A 16,723-nucleotide genomic window follows, 5' to 3' on the forward strand; every position below is an offset into this window, starting at 1 on the left:
CAGAGCTGATGTCAAAACTTAAAAAAAACCCCAAATCTTTAAAGACAAAATATCAAAACTGAAATGGCAAGGAAAGCTGGCAGAAATTCTGTACTACAGAATTAATGGCATTATTAGATAAATAATGGTAAACTTGGGAAAGTTATGTTTTCTAAATGCTTGATAATTTCTGCTGACCACTACAAGGTACTTTTCTGGAAGGGGGCTGAAGTTATACTAAACCAATGTTGCACAAAATACTGTCACCTTTGTGATACTGCAGCCACTTTAATGATGCTCATGCACTGTTCTTTGAAAAACTGTATGAAGTTTCTGTGGAAATTGTAGAAAGTCCCTCTGGGGCCACCTAATTATTAATTTTAGCCATACTGGAATTAACTGATGGTAGTGGACAGTAATTTCCTCTAAACAGCTCTAGCACAACCGAACTTTACCCTTGCACAGAAGAAAATGTGTTATAAACACTAGTTTAAGCTTCCAGTAGAACTGGTTAATGAAGAGTTAATGATTAATACAGTGTTAAATAGTGAACTTTATATAAACCAAGACAAACTACACAAACATTTACAAGGAATATAAAGCAACCACAAGCTGCTTGCTGTTAAAGAAGCTTTCTTTATAGATACTCTGTCATTGTAAATCGAGGGTTAACTTTTCACTTCACCATCCTCTCAAGCACTAACCCAAAGTCACACACCATGGTGTATGTGCATTTTTAGAAGTGGAAATCAAGCCAGCTATTAGTTTCTCAGCATCTCAACACAACCAAAGGATAACGTTCAGCCAGTGTTAGACATTTGAGGATTAGAGTCCTTTAGGATCCGCTCCAACTTTCTGCGTAATCAAACCACAGAACACCACCAACCATCTCTTCTTCTAGCCCACGAGCTCCTGACTAAAGCCTGCTAGTGAAAGCAGGATTTTTTTCTTAGGGCTCCTAAATTACAGAAACTGCCACCTTAACCCAGCAAGCTTATCCCTGAGAGTTTTTTACCCCAAGTAAAATGCCTTGTCATTTTGTCTAACTTTGCTTGTCACAAAATCTTCTAAGTCAAAGAAGCTTCTAGGCACTTTCTGCATGAAGAGTTTGAAAACTAATCCTTCTGCTTAATCCTCCTTGGGCAAGAAGATAAAGACAGCTATTCTAACTCTGACAGAGGTCCACCTACACAGAAACTCTGGCTCCAGCAGCAGACAATAATAGATGCCTAAGAAGTAGTCTAAGGGCAGACAAGCATAAGGCAATCCTTCCCTTATACATCCTGCCAGCTTTGAGCATTCCTGAATCACGGATTGCAGCACGTGTAATCCTTCGGATGGACACATTAAGTGGTCTGAGCTCCTTCAGTCAGAAATACTTAATTTTTCTTGGAGCTCTCTGAGCTCATCCCTGTTTGTCAGCATTTTTTTTCCTTTTTTTTTTTTTTCCCTTTAGGTACCTGACCTGGATGAGTGTTCTCTTCTGATAGCACCTGACCTGGACAGGCCATCCCTTCAGCTTTCTAATGCTGCACACAGAGCAAACATTACTTTCCCCAGCTCGACCCACCAGCCCTCCCTTTACCCACCCAACAACCTCCTGCTCTTCTAGCTACCACATCACATGTGAAGTTTGCATCCAGTCAAATACCATCAGTGACTTAAATATTCTCCCAGACAAGTGGTCAGGAAAAAAAAAAATCCCATTTTCTAGCCTTTAATGTGTAGTGTATATCCAGAGAGCCTAGATAGGTTTAATCCAGCTGTAATAGAACCCTGCTGGGAAAGCACAGCTTACTGAGGTTACCCATCCAATTCACCCTGCTGAGCAAATTCTCTGTTTCTATTCAAATCTACATAAATCTGAGCCCATCACTCCCTCTAGAAACAAATTTGCTTGCAGAAGTTCAAGAAGCCAACTGCTGATCAAAATACAAGACTAAAATTTGGAGCAGAGAGAAACCCCTGCAGTACCCAGGAAATTCCAAGAGCAGATTTCCCATTTCTGGTTAACTGAGATTCAAGAGACGGATTTGAATCTGTTTAATATGAACTAAACTGATTTTTAAAAAAATAAGGCTCTTGAAAAAAAAAAAGTTAAGCTACTGTGAAATGAAACTTACAGTTCCTATCATGATTTAATAAGTAGTTAAAAGACAGGAAATAAAGAGTTTCCCTGTCAGATGAAGATTATCAGTGAGATCTGCCAAAAATTTATTCTGCAACCTGTGCTGTTCAATACGTTCCCATAAGACCTAAGGAGACAAATACATCTAGAAGTGGTAAATTTTATTATTAAAAAAACTCTTCATCGCAATCAAATTCAGAAAAGGCTGCAAAAAGTAACAGAACTCAGGCACTTTTAACTAACTACACAATACCTTAGATGCCAATAGATACCAAAACCAACCAAAAATACTCTAATTACATAAGCACAACAGGATGCAAATTAGCTGTTATCACTCAGAGAAACTTTTGAAACTTGGTATGTCAGTTCAGTATTTAGTATCAAGTAAAAAGGCAAATACAGGCTTTGGAGTAATTAGGAAAGAAAACACATATCCCCATTATGTTGTTGAATGCTGAAGGCAGCTCTGATTCCCACATCTGAAAAAGGAGACAGAATGACAAAAGAGACGACAAAGATGACCAAAAGCACAGATCAGCTTCCATATAAGGAGAGATTGAGCAGAGCAGGACTTTGGGTGGACAAAGAAACAATCGGGGGAAGATTGGGAAAAGTCAAGAGAGCTGAAACATGACATAGTATCAAGATGAAAAACACGGAAGAACTGACTACCATGTCTTACAATGCAGAAAATGAGAGCACTCACCAAAGTTAGACCCAACTCTCCTAAGCCAGTTCAAGGATATTGTCACTGGGTGTAGAAATATTTCAAATAACACTTAAAATGCATAATTAAATTGTAGAGCTCACTGCTGTAGGATGTCATGGAGACCAGAAACATAAACAAGTTAGAAGAGGGATTATATAAATTAATGGAGAATAGATATGGTCACAATCAGATGATGAGATACTACTCCTGGACAAGCAGGGCCCTAAACTGATGATGGTCATAAGCTGGGAGGCAAATGGAGACGGGGGGGAGAATGAAAAAAAACAAACCAAACCTACCACATTATACATGCCCTGTTTCTTACAGCCCTCATTAAGCATCTGCTTCTGGATCTTGTCAAAGGCAGGATACTGAGCTACACAGAGCTTTGCAATTTGCCCCAGGATGACATTTCTATTTAAACATCTATTTTATGGTACATTTATAGACTTTATTTATTTTTAAATATTAAGAATGTAACTCTAGCCCTGCCTAATCGCATATTTAGGAGGCTGGAAGCCTAACCTCACTGGCTATTTCTAAAGGCAGTATCTCTTATATTAACATTTAGATACCATCTCACTGAATCCTGACAGCACAGCACAAAAGTTAATGCACACCATGGGAAACCAAAGCCAAGGCCGGAGCCATCGTGCACAGAAGTGGCAGAATCGAGTTTAACGCACCAACAGTCCCTCTTCCAGGAACAGCTCTTCCCTGTCTGCCAAGAGTTTGATGGAAACTTCTCACTCAGATGCTGAACACAGCAGATAACGTGTTTGCTGTCGGGACAGCCAAGCCTCCAGCAGAACCACGATTGCTAAAAGTAGGTCAGGACTGTCCGTTCTAACCAGGGAGAAAGGAAAGCTGGAGCACTCCAGACGATCTGGCCAGGTATTACAGAAAACCTTCATCTGGGGTTTCATCACTACTTCAAACAGATGTGATTCATATTTTACCGGCCTCCACCTCGAACAAGGCACACCTTCCCAACCGCACTGCCCTCCCTGTCATTAGGGGCACCTCTCCCCAGCCTCAGCCAGGATCCTCCTGTTCCCAGCTTTGGCTCCACAGGCTACGAAAGCCAGAATGCTGCTCTGCACTAGCTGTCCTATGCTGATTTCTGTAACACAGAAATGCCCAAGTCCCTTGTACAGAAAGAGCCAGGACAGCACACAATCTCAATGTAATCACTTCTGCCTTAGAGTCTATTTTCCTTGGCAGATGTCCCTCCAGAAGGAAGAGAGACCTCTGCAACCAGCACATGCTTCCCAGAGGACAGGACTGTGACCCCTAACCAAGCTCTCACGTCCCAGAGGCAAAGGCCACACTCCCAAGTCAAGTTCTTTTGCATCCAGTCTGGCTTGGAGTCACCTAGCAAGAGAGGAGAGGAGCTTCAAACGTCCTGTGAAACTCCTGTGAAAAAGCACCAGTCCTATACTTGCACCCCAGAGGAAATCCCATGGTCTCCATGCCAGCAGCAGTCCCACAGGGTTGCACAGCAGAAGGGAGAACAGAGACCAACCACAGAAGGAGTTCATGCCAGCAGTGGTGCAGACCACAGGCAGACACACAGGGACCACATCCCGAGCTCCACCATCCAGTTGTCAAGATGCAAATGAGAAATGTTAAACACTGGAGCCTGATCTGAATAAATCCTTTCACTCTGCAGACACTGAACAGTGCAGGGTGCTCTGTTCTGTTAAAGCAATTTCCTTGACACCCCTTAAATCTTAGATTTTAACACCACAACAGCTCTGTAAAGAACTAATATGCCCTGGGTAGACAGGAAGGAATTCTTCTCCCTAGAGTTTTCCTCCATTTCAAATAAAATTCACTTTTCTGCTCTTCCCAGTAATTTTCTGGAGAAAGGTACAGTCTGACAGCAGAGCCTTCCCCTATCACTCCAAGACTGTCAGCAGTTCTGGCTCCAGCCATGAACACAGGCAGTAACATGCAAATATGTTTAATGCAATGCAGCCACATGAGTAGCACCGATCCCCTCCCACCCAGGAGAGACAGCAAAATCAACACAGCTCCACATCACTACCACAATCTGCTTGTGGTTTGCCTTCAAACCAAGATGGGGTGTATTCTATCTTGTATTACTCAAGTCATGTTAAAGCAGTATCAGAAGTGACGCTTTGAACAATTAATCTTCCATGAATTAGTGCCTGAGCCTGGAAGGTTCTCAGTCCTCAGCTATGAACTTGTAGGTTCAATAGTCTGGCAATTAAGTGACACAGGTCAGCTAGATAATGATCCAAGTTGAGGTAGCCAGACATTTTCTTCCACCTCTGCAAGCCAATGCCAAGGCTTTCATAAGGCCAATAACAGACAGCAACATCCCATGCTGTTCAAAAAGTCCGGGAACCTTCCCAAGCTTGGGAAGCTTCATAACTACATAACATATAAAAACTACAGCTCCCACTGCACTACTGCAGAAGCCTGAACAGGCTGGGTCCACAGCTGAGAGCCAGGATCAACTTCACACCAGTCTCAACAGCTCTGAGCAATGACTGTCCCACACAGGGTGGATATCTTGGATATCCAGTGCTTTCAAATGTAGTCCAACATGGAATGGTGGCCCAGGAACCATCCACGAAGGGCTCTCAAGGGGCATGTGGTTGAGGAGACACAGGCTATTAGCAGTGATGCAGCATATTCTTCCACCCTGCAATCACAGCCCTCCACCCCAGACATTGTTCTTGTTTCAAGGATAAAATTCAGAGCACCAGACTGTATACAGACAGGGGTGGGAGAGCTACTACTGTGCATGGGCCATCAGGCAATTGCTCTGCATCCATATTACTGAGGGTCCACAATACAGAGGAGTGAAATGAGCAATGGGAAAATTAAGTGGAAATGGGAAAATTAAATGGAATGGGAAAATTAAATTTTCTGGCAAACCATTTGAGCTACTGGTCCTGTTCAGGGCTGCAAAAGCTTCTTTGGTGCTGTCCTAAAGGCACAAAGGTTGAGAACCAGCTACCTGTTCATGGGAGCCATGAATTTTAAAGACTTTTTGGTTGAGACTGCTCTCCATCTGTTTGCTACCGCCCCACCTGCACAGTCTGACAGCCACTGGCTGGGCAGGACTGACTGGCTCATCCCTTCCCCTTTCAGGGAAGCCCAGACCTTCACCCCGGGGCTGCAGAGATGCCCTAAACAGGTCTGCAGTGCTAGTCTGAAATGCAAACTGCTACGAGCAGGAATTTCAGCCAGTATAACTGGCTGACTGTTGGCTTTTCAAGAGAATGCTGCCTTGCCAGGGTCACCCCTGGGCAAAAAAGTGCCCAGGAGACAGGAAAACCAGATTTACAGTAGTTTGTTAGGAATAGCACTGAGTTTTGCATCTGAGTGGCTGCTCTTCTGCTAGAAGGAACAGCTAGACAGAGCAGAGGTCTGTTAAAGAAAAAAGGCAAGAGTTATGCACATCTGTGCTGGAAGGATAAACCATAGCCTGTAGTCAGCAGAGTTCTGTTTGCAGATTGTCCCAGTTTCAGGCACCCTTCCTTTGTCATTTTAAGCTCCACACACATGGCAGGGACTGTGCCTTCCTCTGGGAAAGGAAACTGTTCTACTCTGCCACACATAGAAAACTAATAAAACCCCACAGGTTTACACATGGACCACTCTGAACAATCAGCCACCTCATGTCAACCCAGGAGGCCACAGTGGGGCTGGCACAAGTTACCCTCATAAAAAAGTTTTAATTTCAATCTTCTCAGGGCTTAGTGGAAAATACACTAGTTAAAATCACGGATCAGCTAGGAATAGAAAAGATCATACTGGCTAAAGATGGGGTCAAACTAAATCTAATCTGGACAGACTATCTGGAGAATGGCAGAGAGGTCCAGCACACACAGGAACAAGCTGAGAGAGAATCATTGCTTGAGCAAAGCTACTGATGAAAACAATAACTGAGAAATTGTGAGCAAAAAAGGAAGGACACTCTGTAAATGGTGTAACAACTGAGCCCCTCGCTGCTCTGCAATGATGAGACTTAGGGTTTGGGATAGAAATTTCTTCCTGCATCAAACAGCTGACTAAATAGGTGCAACATGTCAAGATGCTGATTAACAGGATGGGAACTTTAGTCCACTCCACCTGATGCCAGTCTTCCCCAGTGTGACCCTTGTCCTAATCCTGTATGGACTCCACCTGGCTTTTGTCAGCCCCAGGCCTGTCTGTACTACTCAGCTGTAATTTGAGCACTCAATCTCAGCCACTCCATGGAGTAACTTTCACTACAGAGTATGAGATGCAGACAAGATAGTTTCTGTATCCTTGGAAAGGGGCTATAGTTTCCCAAAATATATCAACTCAGTTTTCAGTCAGAAGAGCATTCCTGCAAGAATACACGTCATCCTAATTCCACTACCGGTCAGCTTTCCATAGCTGCTCCCCAAGGACTACAGCAGCAAAGTTAGTCAACAACAAGTTAAAAAAAACAAAACTCAAAAAGCCCAACAGGATACTGCCTAACAGCAGAGACTACGTCTCTAGGGACAAAATGACAGAGACCCTGACATTGTTCTCTTCCTTCTGAAATTAAAAGTTCAAAGGAACAACTAAGGGCTGTTCTGTACTGTGCCCTCTGCAGATTTGGGTAAGCATCTAAAACCAAGTTCAAGCCTAGATTTTCAGGGGTGAAGTACATAGAAGTGAGCCCTGTTTTCAAGTTATTTTTAAATGTTTAGACAGGACCTAAAATAAGGCCAGTGTTTTGAGTACTTCTGAAGAGTAGGAACCTCACGTAGGCCATGACATTTTTAGTTCAAAAATTCTTTGGAACAGAGGTTGCACTGTAATGCATCAGCTTATCACCCATTTTAGCTCAAATTAAGTTACAGTGCATTACAAGGCAAGAAACACCTCATTAAAGGGGGGGAATTCACACAAGTAAGATTCAGGCTATCAGCAGTAAGACGGTCTCTGTATCTCAGTAAAATATGTACTATCCCATAGGAACAGCATATGCACAGAGAAAGGGGGAAAGTCAGCTTCTCTGCTTAGAATACTCATCTCCATACCACCCTTCCTACCTGTGTGGTATCCAGAAATATACTCTCCACTTCTCTTTAAACTCAAGTCAACTGTCTGCAGACTCCAACAGCCCACAGGCAGTGCCTTTAGGAAGCAAGAGATGCATGCTGTATATCACAAGCATCACAGAACCAACCTAGAACACAAGCTGTGCCAGTCTCTTTTTTTACCAGTCTTATTTGTATCCCCCCTCCCGCTCCATGCTGACGAACCAGGTTGCAGTTGTCTGGCTCTGGCCTGAAACATAAGAATGAAGTAAGCACATAGTAGCACTTTACCTCCCTGAATACTCTTCCAGGCTTCCACCATGTGCAGCTCAGGGTCTTCTTGGGATAGAGGTGGTTTCCATGCATTTACTAACCCTCAATAGTTCCTTCTTCTATAGACCTGCTCCGTGTCCTCAAATACTCACAGATGTCTGGCATTCACAACATCCTGTGGCTTCCCAGGTTAACTGCACACATCAAGGACTAAGTCATTATTTGTTTTTAAGCTTACTTCATGCTGGATCCATGCAACACCTATTCATACTTGTAATGAAAAAGGAAAAATAAAGGTTGTTCCCCCTCTAACCTTTCCATGCCATTCAGGATTTGAAGGTAACTGTCACTAATTGCTTTTCAGGTGGAAGAATCCCAGTTTATTCTGTTCTTTGTATGGAAGGTAACCCTCATCTCTGGTCACTGTAGCTGCTGTTCCATTTTTAAAATCTGAAGATACCTTTCTTCAGATGGCAATGGTTTTCCTAAAGCTATAGAAAACTCAACTTCCATAAGAGCTGGAGAAGCTACTGTGAGGATTATCAAATACAGCAGGAATTCCCCACTTCTGTAGTGAATTGCTACTGAGTTAATTCTCTTAAAATATTCAGCCTAACTTCTTAAACTGAGTTTGCTCAAAAGCAAGTTTACTTTCAAGCCTCAGCATTCAGCTGCACGCTTCTTCCTCCAGAATAGAGTGCATTTGCCAAAAACTTCCTCTCCCTGTTGGTTCTTTGAAAATACTTGAATTAGCCTGCCCTGGTGAAGGATGGATCCCTCCTGACAAGGTTGAGTGCCAGGACTTTAATCTGTCCTATGTTATTTATGAGCATTTCAATCCATCAACTTTTTACTCCAGTATGGGCATAGTATTCTGTGATTTCCTGACACAACTTGAAACAACAATATCCTTACCACACCTGGTTCTCATGCAGAGCCATATGAGAATATTTGGGTTTGGACATTGTTTTTATCATGACTCCCTCAAAATCCTGAGTGATTTCTTTCACAAATGCAGTGATCCTAATTGCTTCCCACATTCTTGATTATCAGATATAGAACTTTGTTATTTATACACGCTTAGCTCACTAAGCAATCTAAACTTTCCTGTCAGGCTGAAATATCTGGCTTTTCTCTGTCCTTTGCCAGTTTCACTACTAAGAGTCAAACAAGCATTTTTTTAAGATGCAGAGATACAGAAGTATAACTGGAACTAAAAAAGAAGAAGCAAGGCCATTAAAACCCAACAGAGTACCAGAGAGGGCAAATATATTACCCAGACTTACAGTACTCAGTGCCAACAGCTTTTAAAAAATATAAACCAGCCTCACAATTTAGGGCTTTGAACTATACTCTAAGGATTAGAAGGAACACCTCATTCTATGAACAGCCTATAACTCATCCTGATGAAGGGGGAGAACCCTTCTCTCAAGGTTCTACAAGTAGCTGAGGTGCTTTCAGAGGCAAAATGTAGAAACCTATTTGGAACTTTTATTCTTTACCTGTCAATACATGTAGGTCTGTATAATTTATCCACTGAGAGATGATCAGATACTACCAAAACGAGAATATAGTTGTAATAAGGTTAAATCATTAAACAAATGGAGCACGTACACCTAGTGAAAAAGAACGTGTATTGGGAGACATTTCAGAAAGAGAACCCCAAGACATCAAGATGCAAGATCCAAGTGCCATTTGGAGTGGTCTTTCACTCATTAGGAAGGGGAGCTGGAGCTGGAGGTAGCAGTGCAGAGGCTTCACATCGCATGTGAAGGAAGCACGTGGCCCCAGGTCTAGTAATACCCAACCTCCCACTATTCTGAGCAGTCTGCAGAGAGCACACTATACACTACACAGAACTTGCCAGGCATAGGAAGCAAGGAAAAAGAAACATCTACAGCCAAATCACATCATCCTGGTCTGGAGCAATGTGCCTTCCTCCCCACAAAGGTGAGGGTCCTCCTGAACAATTCTTGCCTTGCACACAAGCACAGCAGTTGTATGTTCATCTTTACTCTTAAAAAGTGGTAGTGCACAGAAAATTGGGCAGAAAGTCAGCCCCTGCACTGTTTAAAAGGCAGGGAAGAGCCGAGGAGGGAACAAGTAACACTCTCCTAGGTAACACTGAGCTGCTACTCCAGCTGCACAGGAATGAAGTAGAGCACGACTCAGATAATAACCATAACTCACTTCTCACAAGTTAGTTTGTCCAGACATGATCTTTCACATTTAAAGGTACTAAAAACCATGTTGTCTAGTGCACTTCTGCTGGAGCACTTTTTCAATAGGATCTGGACAGAATCAGCTCGATATCTCAAAGAATACAACATACAGACCTCTGTCCTCCTTACAGTTTTATTTTCTATGTACCCTGAAAGGATGGATCCAGAAGAGACTGGCCTGAATTCAAGTCATCTCAAGTACTTACTCATTCCCTATTTCAAACAGCTTTGATTTAGTGGTTTTACTGGAACCACCCAGAGCAATGCAAAGCTGAGGAAACCAGACTCACCAATCTTTGTACAAGTGTTATATGTACTCGGAATTTATTCTTGGATGCTCCAGATTGAAAGAGGTTTTCTGAAAACTTGCTCTTTGTCATCTAAGAGTTCAGTCAAGATCTACTACCAAACTGAAACCACATGGGCTGTACATCCAGAGAGGTCTGGGCTGGGGGTTGCTGTCTGGCTTTGTTCAGTTTTTATTTCTGCTGATCCCTCCTGCTGCTATAGCTGCAAGTCCAACAAGCAGACATCCTTCTGATGAAGGGCTCCTGTACTCCCAGTGATACTCATCTCTCCAGTGCAAAAGTCAGTGACTCATCTAAATCAGCTCCTTATATCCAGGTGCCAGAGTTTCACTTCCCGGCCAGAAGTTCATGCAGATCTGCAGATCTCCAGCAGCTCATTCAGTCTGGGATCTCTGGTGTACCACCCTACATTTGATATTCAGATTCCCATATTCAGATTCCACACATTCACTTACAGAGTGCTTCACTAGGCAAACTGACACAGGAGTTGTAACTATCCTGTTTAACAGGAAGCAGCATGAAAGGAGAACTCAATTTCAGGGAGACATTTCTTCAAGGGTCTATAGCTGTCAACACCACAGAGCTCAGCCAGCACAAAGCAGCTCATCATGCTGCGTGGTGATTGACAGACAGAGATGAACTTCACTCCTGCTCCAGGAGTCTGCCTTCACATTTGGCAACACTCACTGGCCCATTTCTAGTTATAGATCACCAGCAGAAAGTCACGTTTTTGTTTTGTTATTTCTGCCTGCAGGTTAAATTCATTCGCTTGTACAGAAAATTCAAAGTTTTAAAGTTGTATTTTACATTTTAAGTGCAGCATCAGAGGTGCCAAGAAGACTCTTGCAAAAGGTGTACAGTGGCCTGACTTCAGCAGCACTGCAACCCACAAATCCCAATCAACCCCTCAAGAAAGCTGAGGGGGGTGGGGAAGATCAAGACAAAGACAAAAAGGGCAGGCAAACAAGTAATGTCTGGAGTAAATATATCTGCTTACAGCGTAACTCTACAGAGCAGAGCTTCTGTTGAAGAGATGCCCTTCATCCTTCACAGGATTTCCCTGCGTAAAGGGAACATTCCCTTTGCAAAGGGAACAGTGCACATTCTCACATACAGCCACTCACTCTTTCCAGAAGACCACGTGCCTGGTGAGCTCGTCCAACTAACCCCAGGTGGCACAGCTCCTCAGGTGGGTTCTTACCGCAGCAGCATCAAGAGGCTGCCCAGCATGACACTGTCCACACAAACCGGGATGATCAGGAACATGGAGGAGCCCGGCGGGCTGCAGCAGTCCATGGGCGTCCCAGCGCTGACTCCCGGCGCATTTTGCTTACCATCTGGACTCTTGGGAACGCTGAGACACCTTCATTTCTCTTATTGAAGAGTGTGCCTCAAGCTGGAAAAAACAACATAGCGTGAAATGCAAAGACTATTTTTCCAATAAATTAAATCTCTGTTGCACTTGACTCCCGCTGTGGTTCCCTTCCCCCTGAGAAGGCAAGGTCTGGCCAGCTGCACAAAGTCCAGGCAGCCCTGGGAAAACAATGGGATCTTTTTCTTGCCAGAACCAGCCTTCCCGTTCACCCTTCTAACCATGGCATGGAGGACACCCCCAGTGTGTCTGCGGAGGAGAGGAGTCTGTTGGCATAGCAACTGTACACGCTAACTCTCTGCTAATGAACAGGGATAAAATGTTTTGTTCTCATTAGGAAAAATACAGACACATTCCTGATTGGTGAGTAATGTCTCTGCCTCTGGGAGATTAGCTCAGAGCTGTGCAGCCTGAAACAGCCTCGATTCAGCCCACTGCAGTGCTTCCCTTGAACAGCCACTCTCGAAGGACCCCACATCTCTCAAGGGAAAGCCCACAGAGCCTTCTGTAGCACTTTGCCTTCGGGCCTGAGACAGCTCAAGGCGAGAATAATGAGAAGAGGTTTGACAGGAGCAAACCAGAACAGGCACAATGGGAACACACCCCCTGTCCCTTCGAAGAGCCAGCTCTCGCTGGTGCCTTTGCTGCACCTGGGTCCCAAGCTACCTCGCAGCCAGGGAGAGTTTCTCTTTGTGCATCCACTGCAGGTCTGCATCGCACAGGGCTCAGATCAGCCTGGGACCCCAGCTCCTGCCCCACATTTCCCAGTGCTAGATGAGTAAATGGGCAGAGCACAGAGCTGCAGAACACTCAAGAGCAGAGCTCAGCGACCATTAGATGCCTGGGTGCAGAAAAGCAAACAAGGGCTGCTGCCTACCCATCTGTACTAGGATTTTGGCACTTAATGATCAACAAGATCCACCAGGAGTTTGGTGTTTGCAGAATATTTGCACACTATTGTTTCATCACTTGGGTCTGTACCTGGGTGCTGACCCAGGCTACATAAAGCCACACAGGCAATACTGCTTTCCAAACCCTCTCTCCTGCAGATCCCCCTGCCACAGGAGTCAGCACAGCAAGTGGGAGCATCACAGTGTTTCTCCCTTGTGCAAAGGGGATCAGGGGCAGAAGCAAGGCCAGACACCCAATGCGCAAACAAAAATCCAGTCTCTAACTACACATTTGCCATGCTTTTGGCATAACCTGGTCTGTACAGCACAAACACAGCCCAGCAGAATCAAACTGTGTAACTGCCCTCCAAGCACACAGGTTATCCCTCCTTTGTGCTGCTACTGGGTCCTCATGTCAATTCACCTTGCCTTGAATTTAGAAGCTGTTAAAAATAAGGACTGCACACCTTAGTCCTCAGAGAATATTTCTAGGGGCTGAACAGGTACTCAAACTTCCTTTTCCCTCTGCTGGGAAATTGGTGCTGGCCAGGATTAGTATCCCACACAGAGAGACACTCAGCTCCACAGCAAACTGGGATGTGGCAGAGGCCTCTGGCTCTCCCAGCTCCCCCCGCACTGCTGATGGAGAAATGGTGGGATTTGGGTTTGGAGGCAGCCACAAGTTGTGCTCTGAGCACCTGCTAATTCCTTCTCCAGCCCCTCAGACCTTCATCTTCTTCCCCCCCTCTTTCCTCTCCTCAGGGCTTCAAACAGCTCAACTCAGCAGCTCAAAGAGGTACAAGAAGAGAAGAGAGAAGCATCAGGGAGGAAGGACCCTGCTGCCTTATGCCTTTGAGGAACTTGCACGTCCTGTAAGGAACTCAATGCTACTTCTTTCGCTCAGCCACAAAACTCGTGTGTTAACCCGTGCTACGATCTGCACATGGAATTGCTGGGGCATCATTTCTACTCTACATCCTTCCAGCTGAGAATTCATTTATTTCAGTCTCTATTGCCTGCAAAGCCATCTTGCTTTGCCTAAAGGAGAGAAATAACCCAGCACCTTACCCAGAGCCTGCCGTGCAGCGACAGACCCCAGCCTTGGCTGGCAGCCCCTGCCCAGCCTGCCGTGAAGTACAGATCCCTCCCAGCCCAACACAAGGCCAGAGGGGCCAGGGTGCTGTTTTCCACCCTCCAGGCATTTTACTTGTTCCAGGCGATCCCTCCCCCAGCTCTGGTCAGAAAGGAAAAGCCGTGGGAATGGAGCTCAACACCCCGAGGTAGGCTCACCCCCAGGCGATGAGGAGCTTAACTCCCTGTGCGCCGGCGGACAGCCCTTCCTCCGCAGAGCCTGGCAGGAGCTCGGTGCGGGGCGACAGCCCCGGGAATGGCCTTATCCTGCTCCCTGCGCTGCCAGAGACCTGCGTCACATCTCCCAGTGTTGTGCCAGCAGTGGAAGGACAGACATGCCACTCACGCCTCACAGTCCCTCGTGCTTTCCAAGGACGCCCCTCACTCCTGCAGCCCCACCTTCCAGTGTTTCCATCCCTCACCGGCACACAGACAGCAGCAAAACAGAAGAGGAGAGCACTCTTTCCGTCTTTCCACATTCCCAGCAGGTCCCAGAGGCAGCCCACTTAACAAAAAGTTATCTTCACCATGGCATCAAGGCCCGTTTCCTCTGTGCCCGCCGCCGTACAAAGCCGCCCTCGCTCGGCGCGGTGCCTGCGGTCAGCCATCAGCCAGCATGTCAGGAGTTAAGTTCGCATTTCCATTCTCCTGACCTGCACCAACGCTGGCTGAATATCGAGCTATTCTTTGCAGCTTGATAAAGCATGAGAAAGCTAAAGGCCTCACACACTCCTCTTTTCACGGCTTGGCCCGCTGCCCACAAGCTGTCACTCCCTGGCACCCAGGGCAAAGAGAGAGGAGGCCAAACTGCAGCCAGCTGCAATGAATCACTCGCTCCCCGTCCCTCCTCCCCAGGGAGCCCGGGTCCCTCCTTCCGGCAAGGGGATAATGTCTGCCTGGCTACGCTGGCTTCTTTCACAAAAAAAGCCATCCTGGGGCGGGGGGCGTGGAGGGGCTTCTATTGCAAAAGCTGCTGCCACAAAAAAGCGCAAAGCAGCTCCCAGCAAGACCGAAGAACGAGGATTTCTGCTCAGCAGCTGGATGGGAGCACACGCCTGCAAGTGTTGAGCACACACACCACTTAAAAACGTGAAGCTGGTCATTTGTCTAAATTGCAGGAAATTCTAGAGGAAGTCTCAGTCACAGAATCTGATTTGAAGGAGACTCTTTATCCCTTCATGCCCCATTCGTGTGCTATTTATTTTGGGGGCTGATTCCCATTGCAGTCCCTTCCTGGCTCCTCTTCTCCCTCACTACATCCAGCCCAATTACCATGTCTCAACCAAGCTCTTCCAACCACCACCACCATCCCCTCAAGTTTATTTTATGGGTTCCATCATACAAACTGCTTCCACACATTACAGTTCATTATTCACTTTTAACACAAAGCAGCAGAGGGAAATGCATCCAAATTTCAGGGTCACTGGCATCTGAGACAAAAAATGCAGCGAGAAGGCACAGGAACACCAAGGTCATCATGTGCCTTCCTTGCACTACAGGCCCACATTTGGAGAGCAAGGTAAAGATGTCAGCTGTTTGCTTTCTGAGGAAAGGGATATTCATCAATAAAACACACAAACTCAGCCCCTTTCTGTCAGCCTAAGCATGAACTAAACAGTGGCACATGGATTCACATGGCACATGGGATACCTCCATCCACTCCGTTCTCTCTCCTGCAGAGAAGGTGTTCACTGCACAGTCCCTGCCTCAACAGCCACATCTCTCTCCCAGTACAGAGGAAGGAGCTGCAAACTGCAGTTCTACTGGGAGAAGGGTTTAACTCCAAGCCCAGCAAAGGCAAAGCCTCACTACCTCGAGGATGGGATGAGAGGTTGCCTTCCCAAAAGCATGTGCTGCCACCTCCAGCACCCCTCTTCTCCCCACAGCACCATTCCAGTGCCTCATATCCCTAACAGCCATACAATCCTCTCTGTCCCCTTTCCTCCCCAAGGCAGCCATTTAGGCTCCAAATTCAGCATACCTGTCTGCTGGTAGTGTGCTTCAAATTCAGCCAGTGCCCTGGCAGGATGAAATACTTATCTCTTCCTGCACTTGTGGGGTGATGAGGGAAGCAAGAGCCTCACAGTTCCCACCTGGCAGACAATGTGTATTCAAACAGTGAGAAACTCATCAACTTTGTTTGGGTTACCCAGGCAATCCACAAAGGATTTCTTTTATTATTGTTGTTGTTTGGGCTTTCAGAGTGTGTGTTTTTACAAAATCCGGAACAGCACAAAACAGAATCGTGAAAATAAACTTTTTTTTTTTTAAACAGAAACGGAAAGGACCTTTACTATTCCTAAAGCTACTTTCAACACAAAGTAGTTGAAGTTGAAACCAAGTCTTAAAAAGTCTTTCAGGGGCATAGCCTGTCAAGAATCACAAGTAACCACATTGAATGCCACTTTATCACATTCTCTGCCAAATGACACACTACATATGGATTTTCCCCTTATGATACGTTTATAGCACTTCATAAGGTTTCTCTTGAACTCCTGTACATCTACATCAGTAAGTGCCTCCTCCACAGCACTTGCAGCTAGAAAAGTAGTACACTGAAAAGATTATTTCATTGAGCATCCCTAAGCTAGCAAGCTCTGGAACTCAGGTTATCCCTTGTGCAAATGAACTACAAAACCCTCCTTAACTGTACTCACACATACCATTCTGCTGTG

At 45.3% G+C, this 16,723-nt stretch overlaps 1 protein-coding gene across 7 annotated transcripts in view; it reads right to left on the reverse strand.

Moving 5' to 3' along the window:
• PLXNB1 (plexin B1) overlaps window positions 1-16,723 on the reverse strand; it is a 78,959-nt gene that overhangs the window by 45,191 nt on the left and 17,045 nt on the right. The window contains exon 2 of one of the 7 annotated variants that reach the window (XM_051788488.1): window positions 11,857-12,051. The exons of 1 other annotated variant lie outside the window; for it this stretch is intronic. In XM_051788488.1, the coding sequence (XP_051644448.1) occupies window positions 11,857-11,951 (95 nt within the window). In that variant the 5' untranslated portion in view covers window positions 11,952-12,051. Of the gene's footprint in view, window positions 1-11,652; window positions 12,052-16,723 lie in introns of those variants that run through there. 5 more of the 7 variants (XM_051788492.1, XM_051788493.1, XM_051788491.1 and 2 more) reach the window with 5 other exon arrangements.

The sequence above is a fragment of the Manacus candei genome, unplaced genomic scaffold (genome assembly GCF_025592945.1).
Source record: "Manacus candei isolate 608988 ecotype Guabito, Panama unplaced genomic scaffold, ASM2559294v1 h1tg000025l, whole genome shotgun sequence".
In the NCBI taxonomy this organism is placed as follows: Eukaryota; Metazoa; Chordata; class Aves; order Passeriformes; family Pipridae; genus Manacus; species Manacus candei.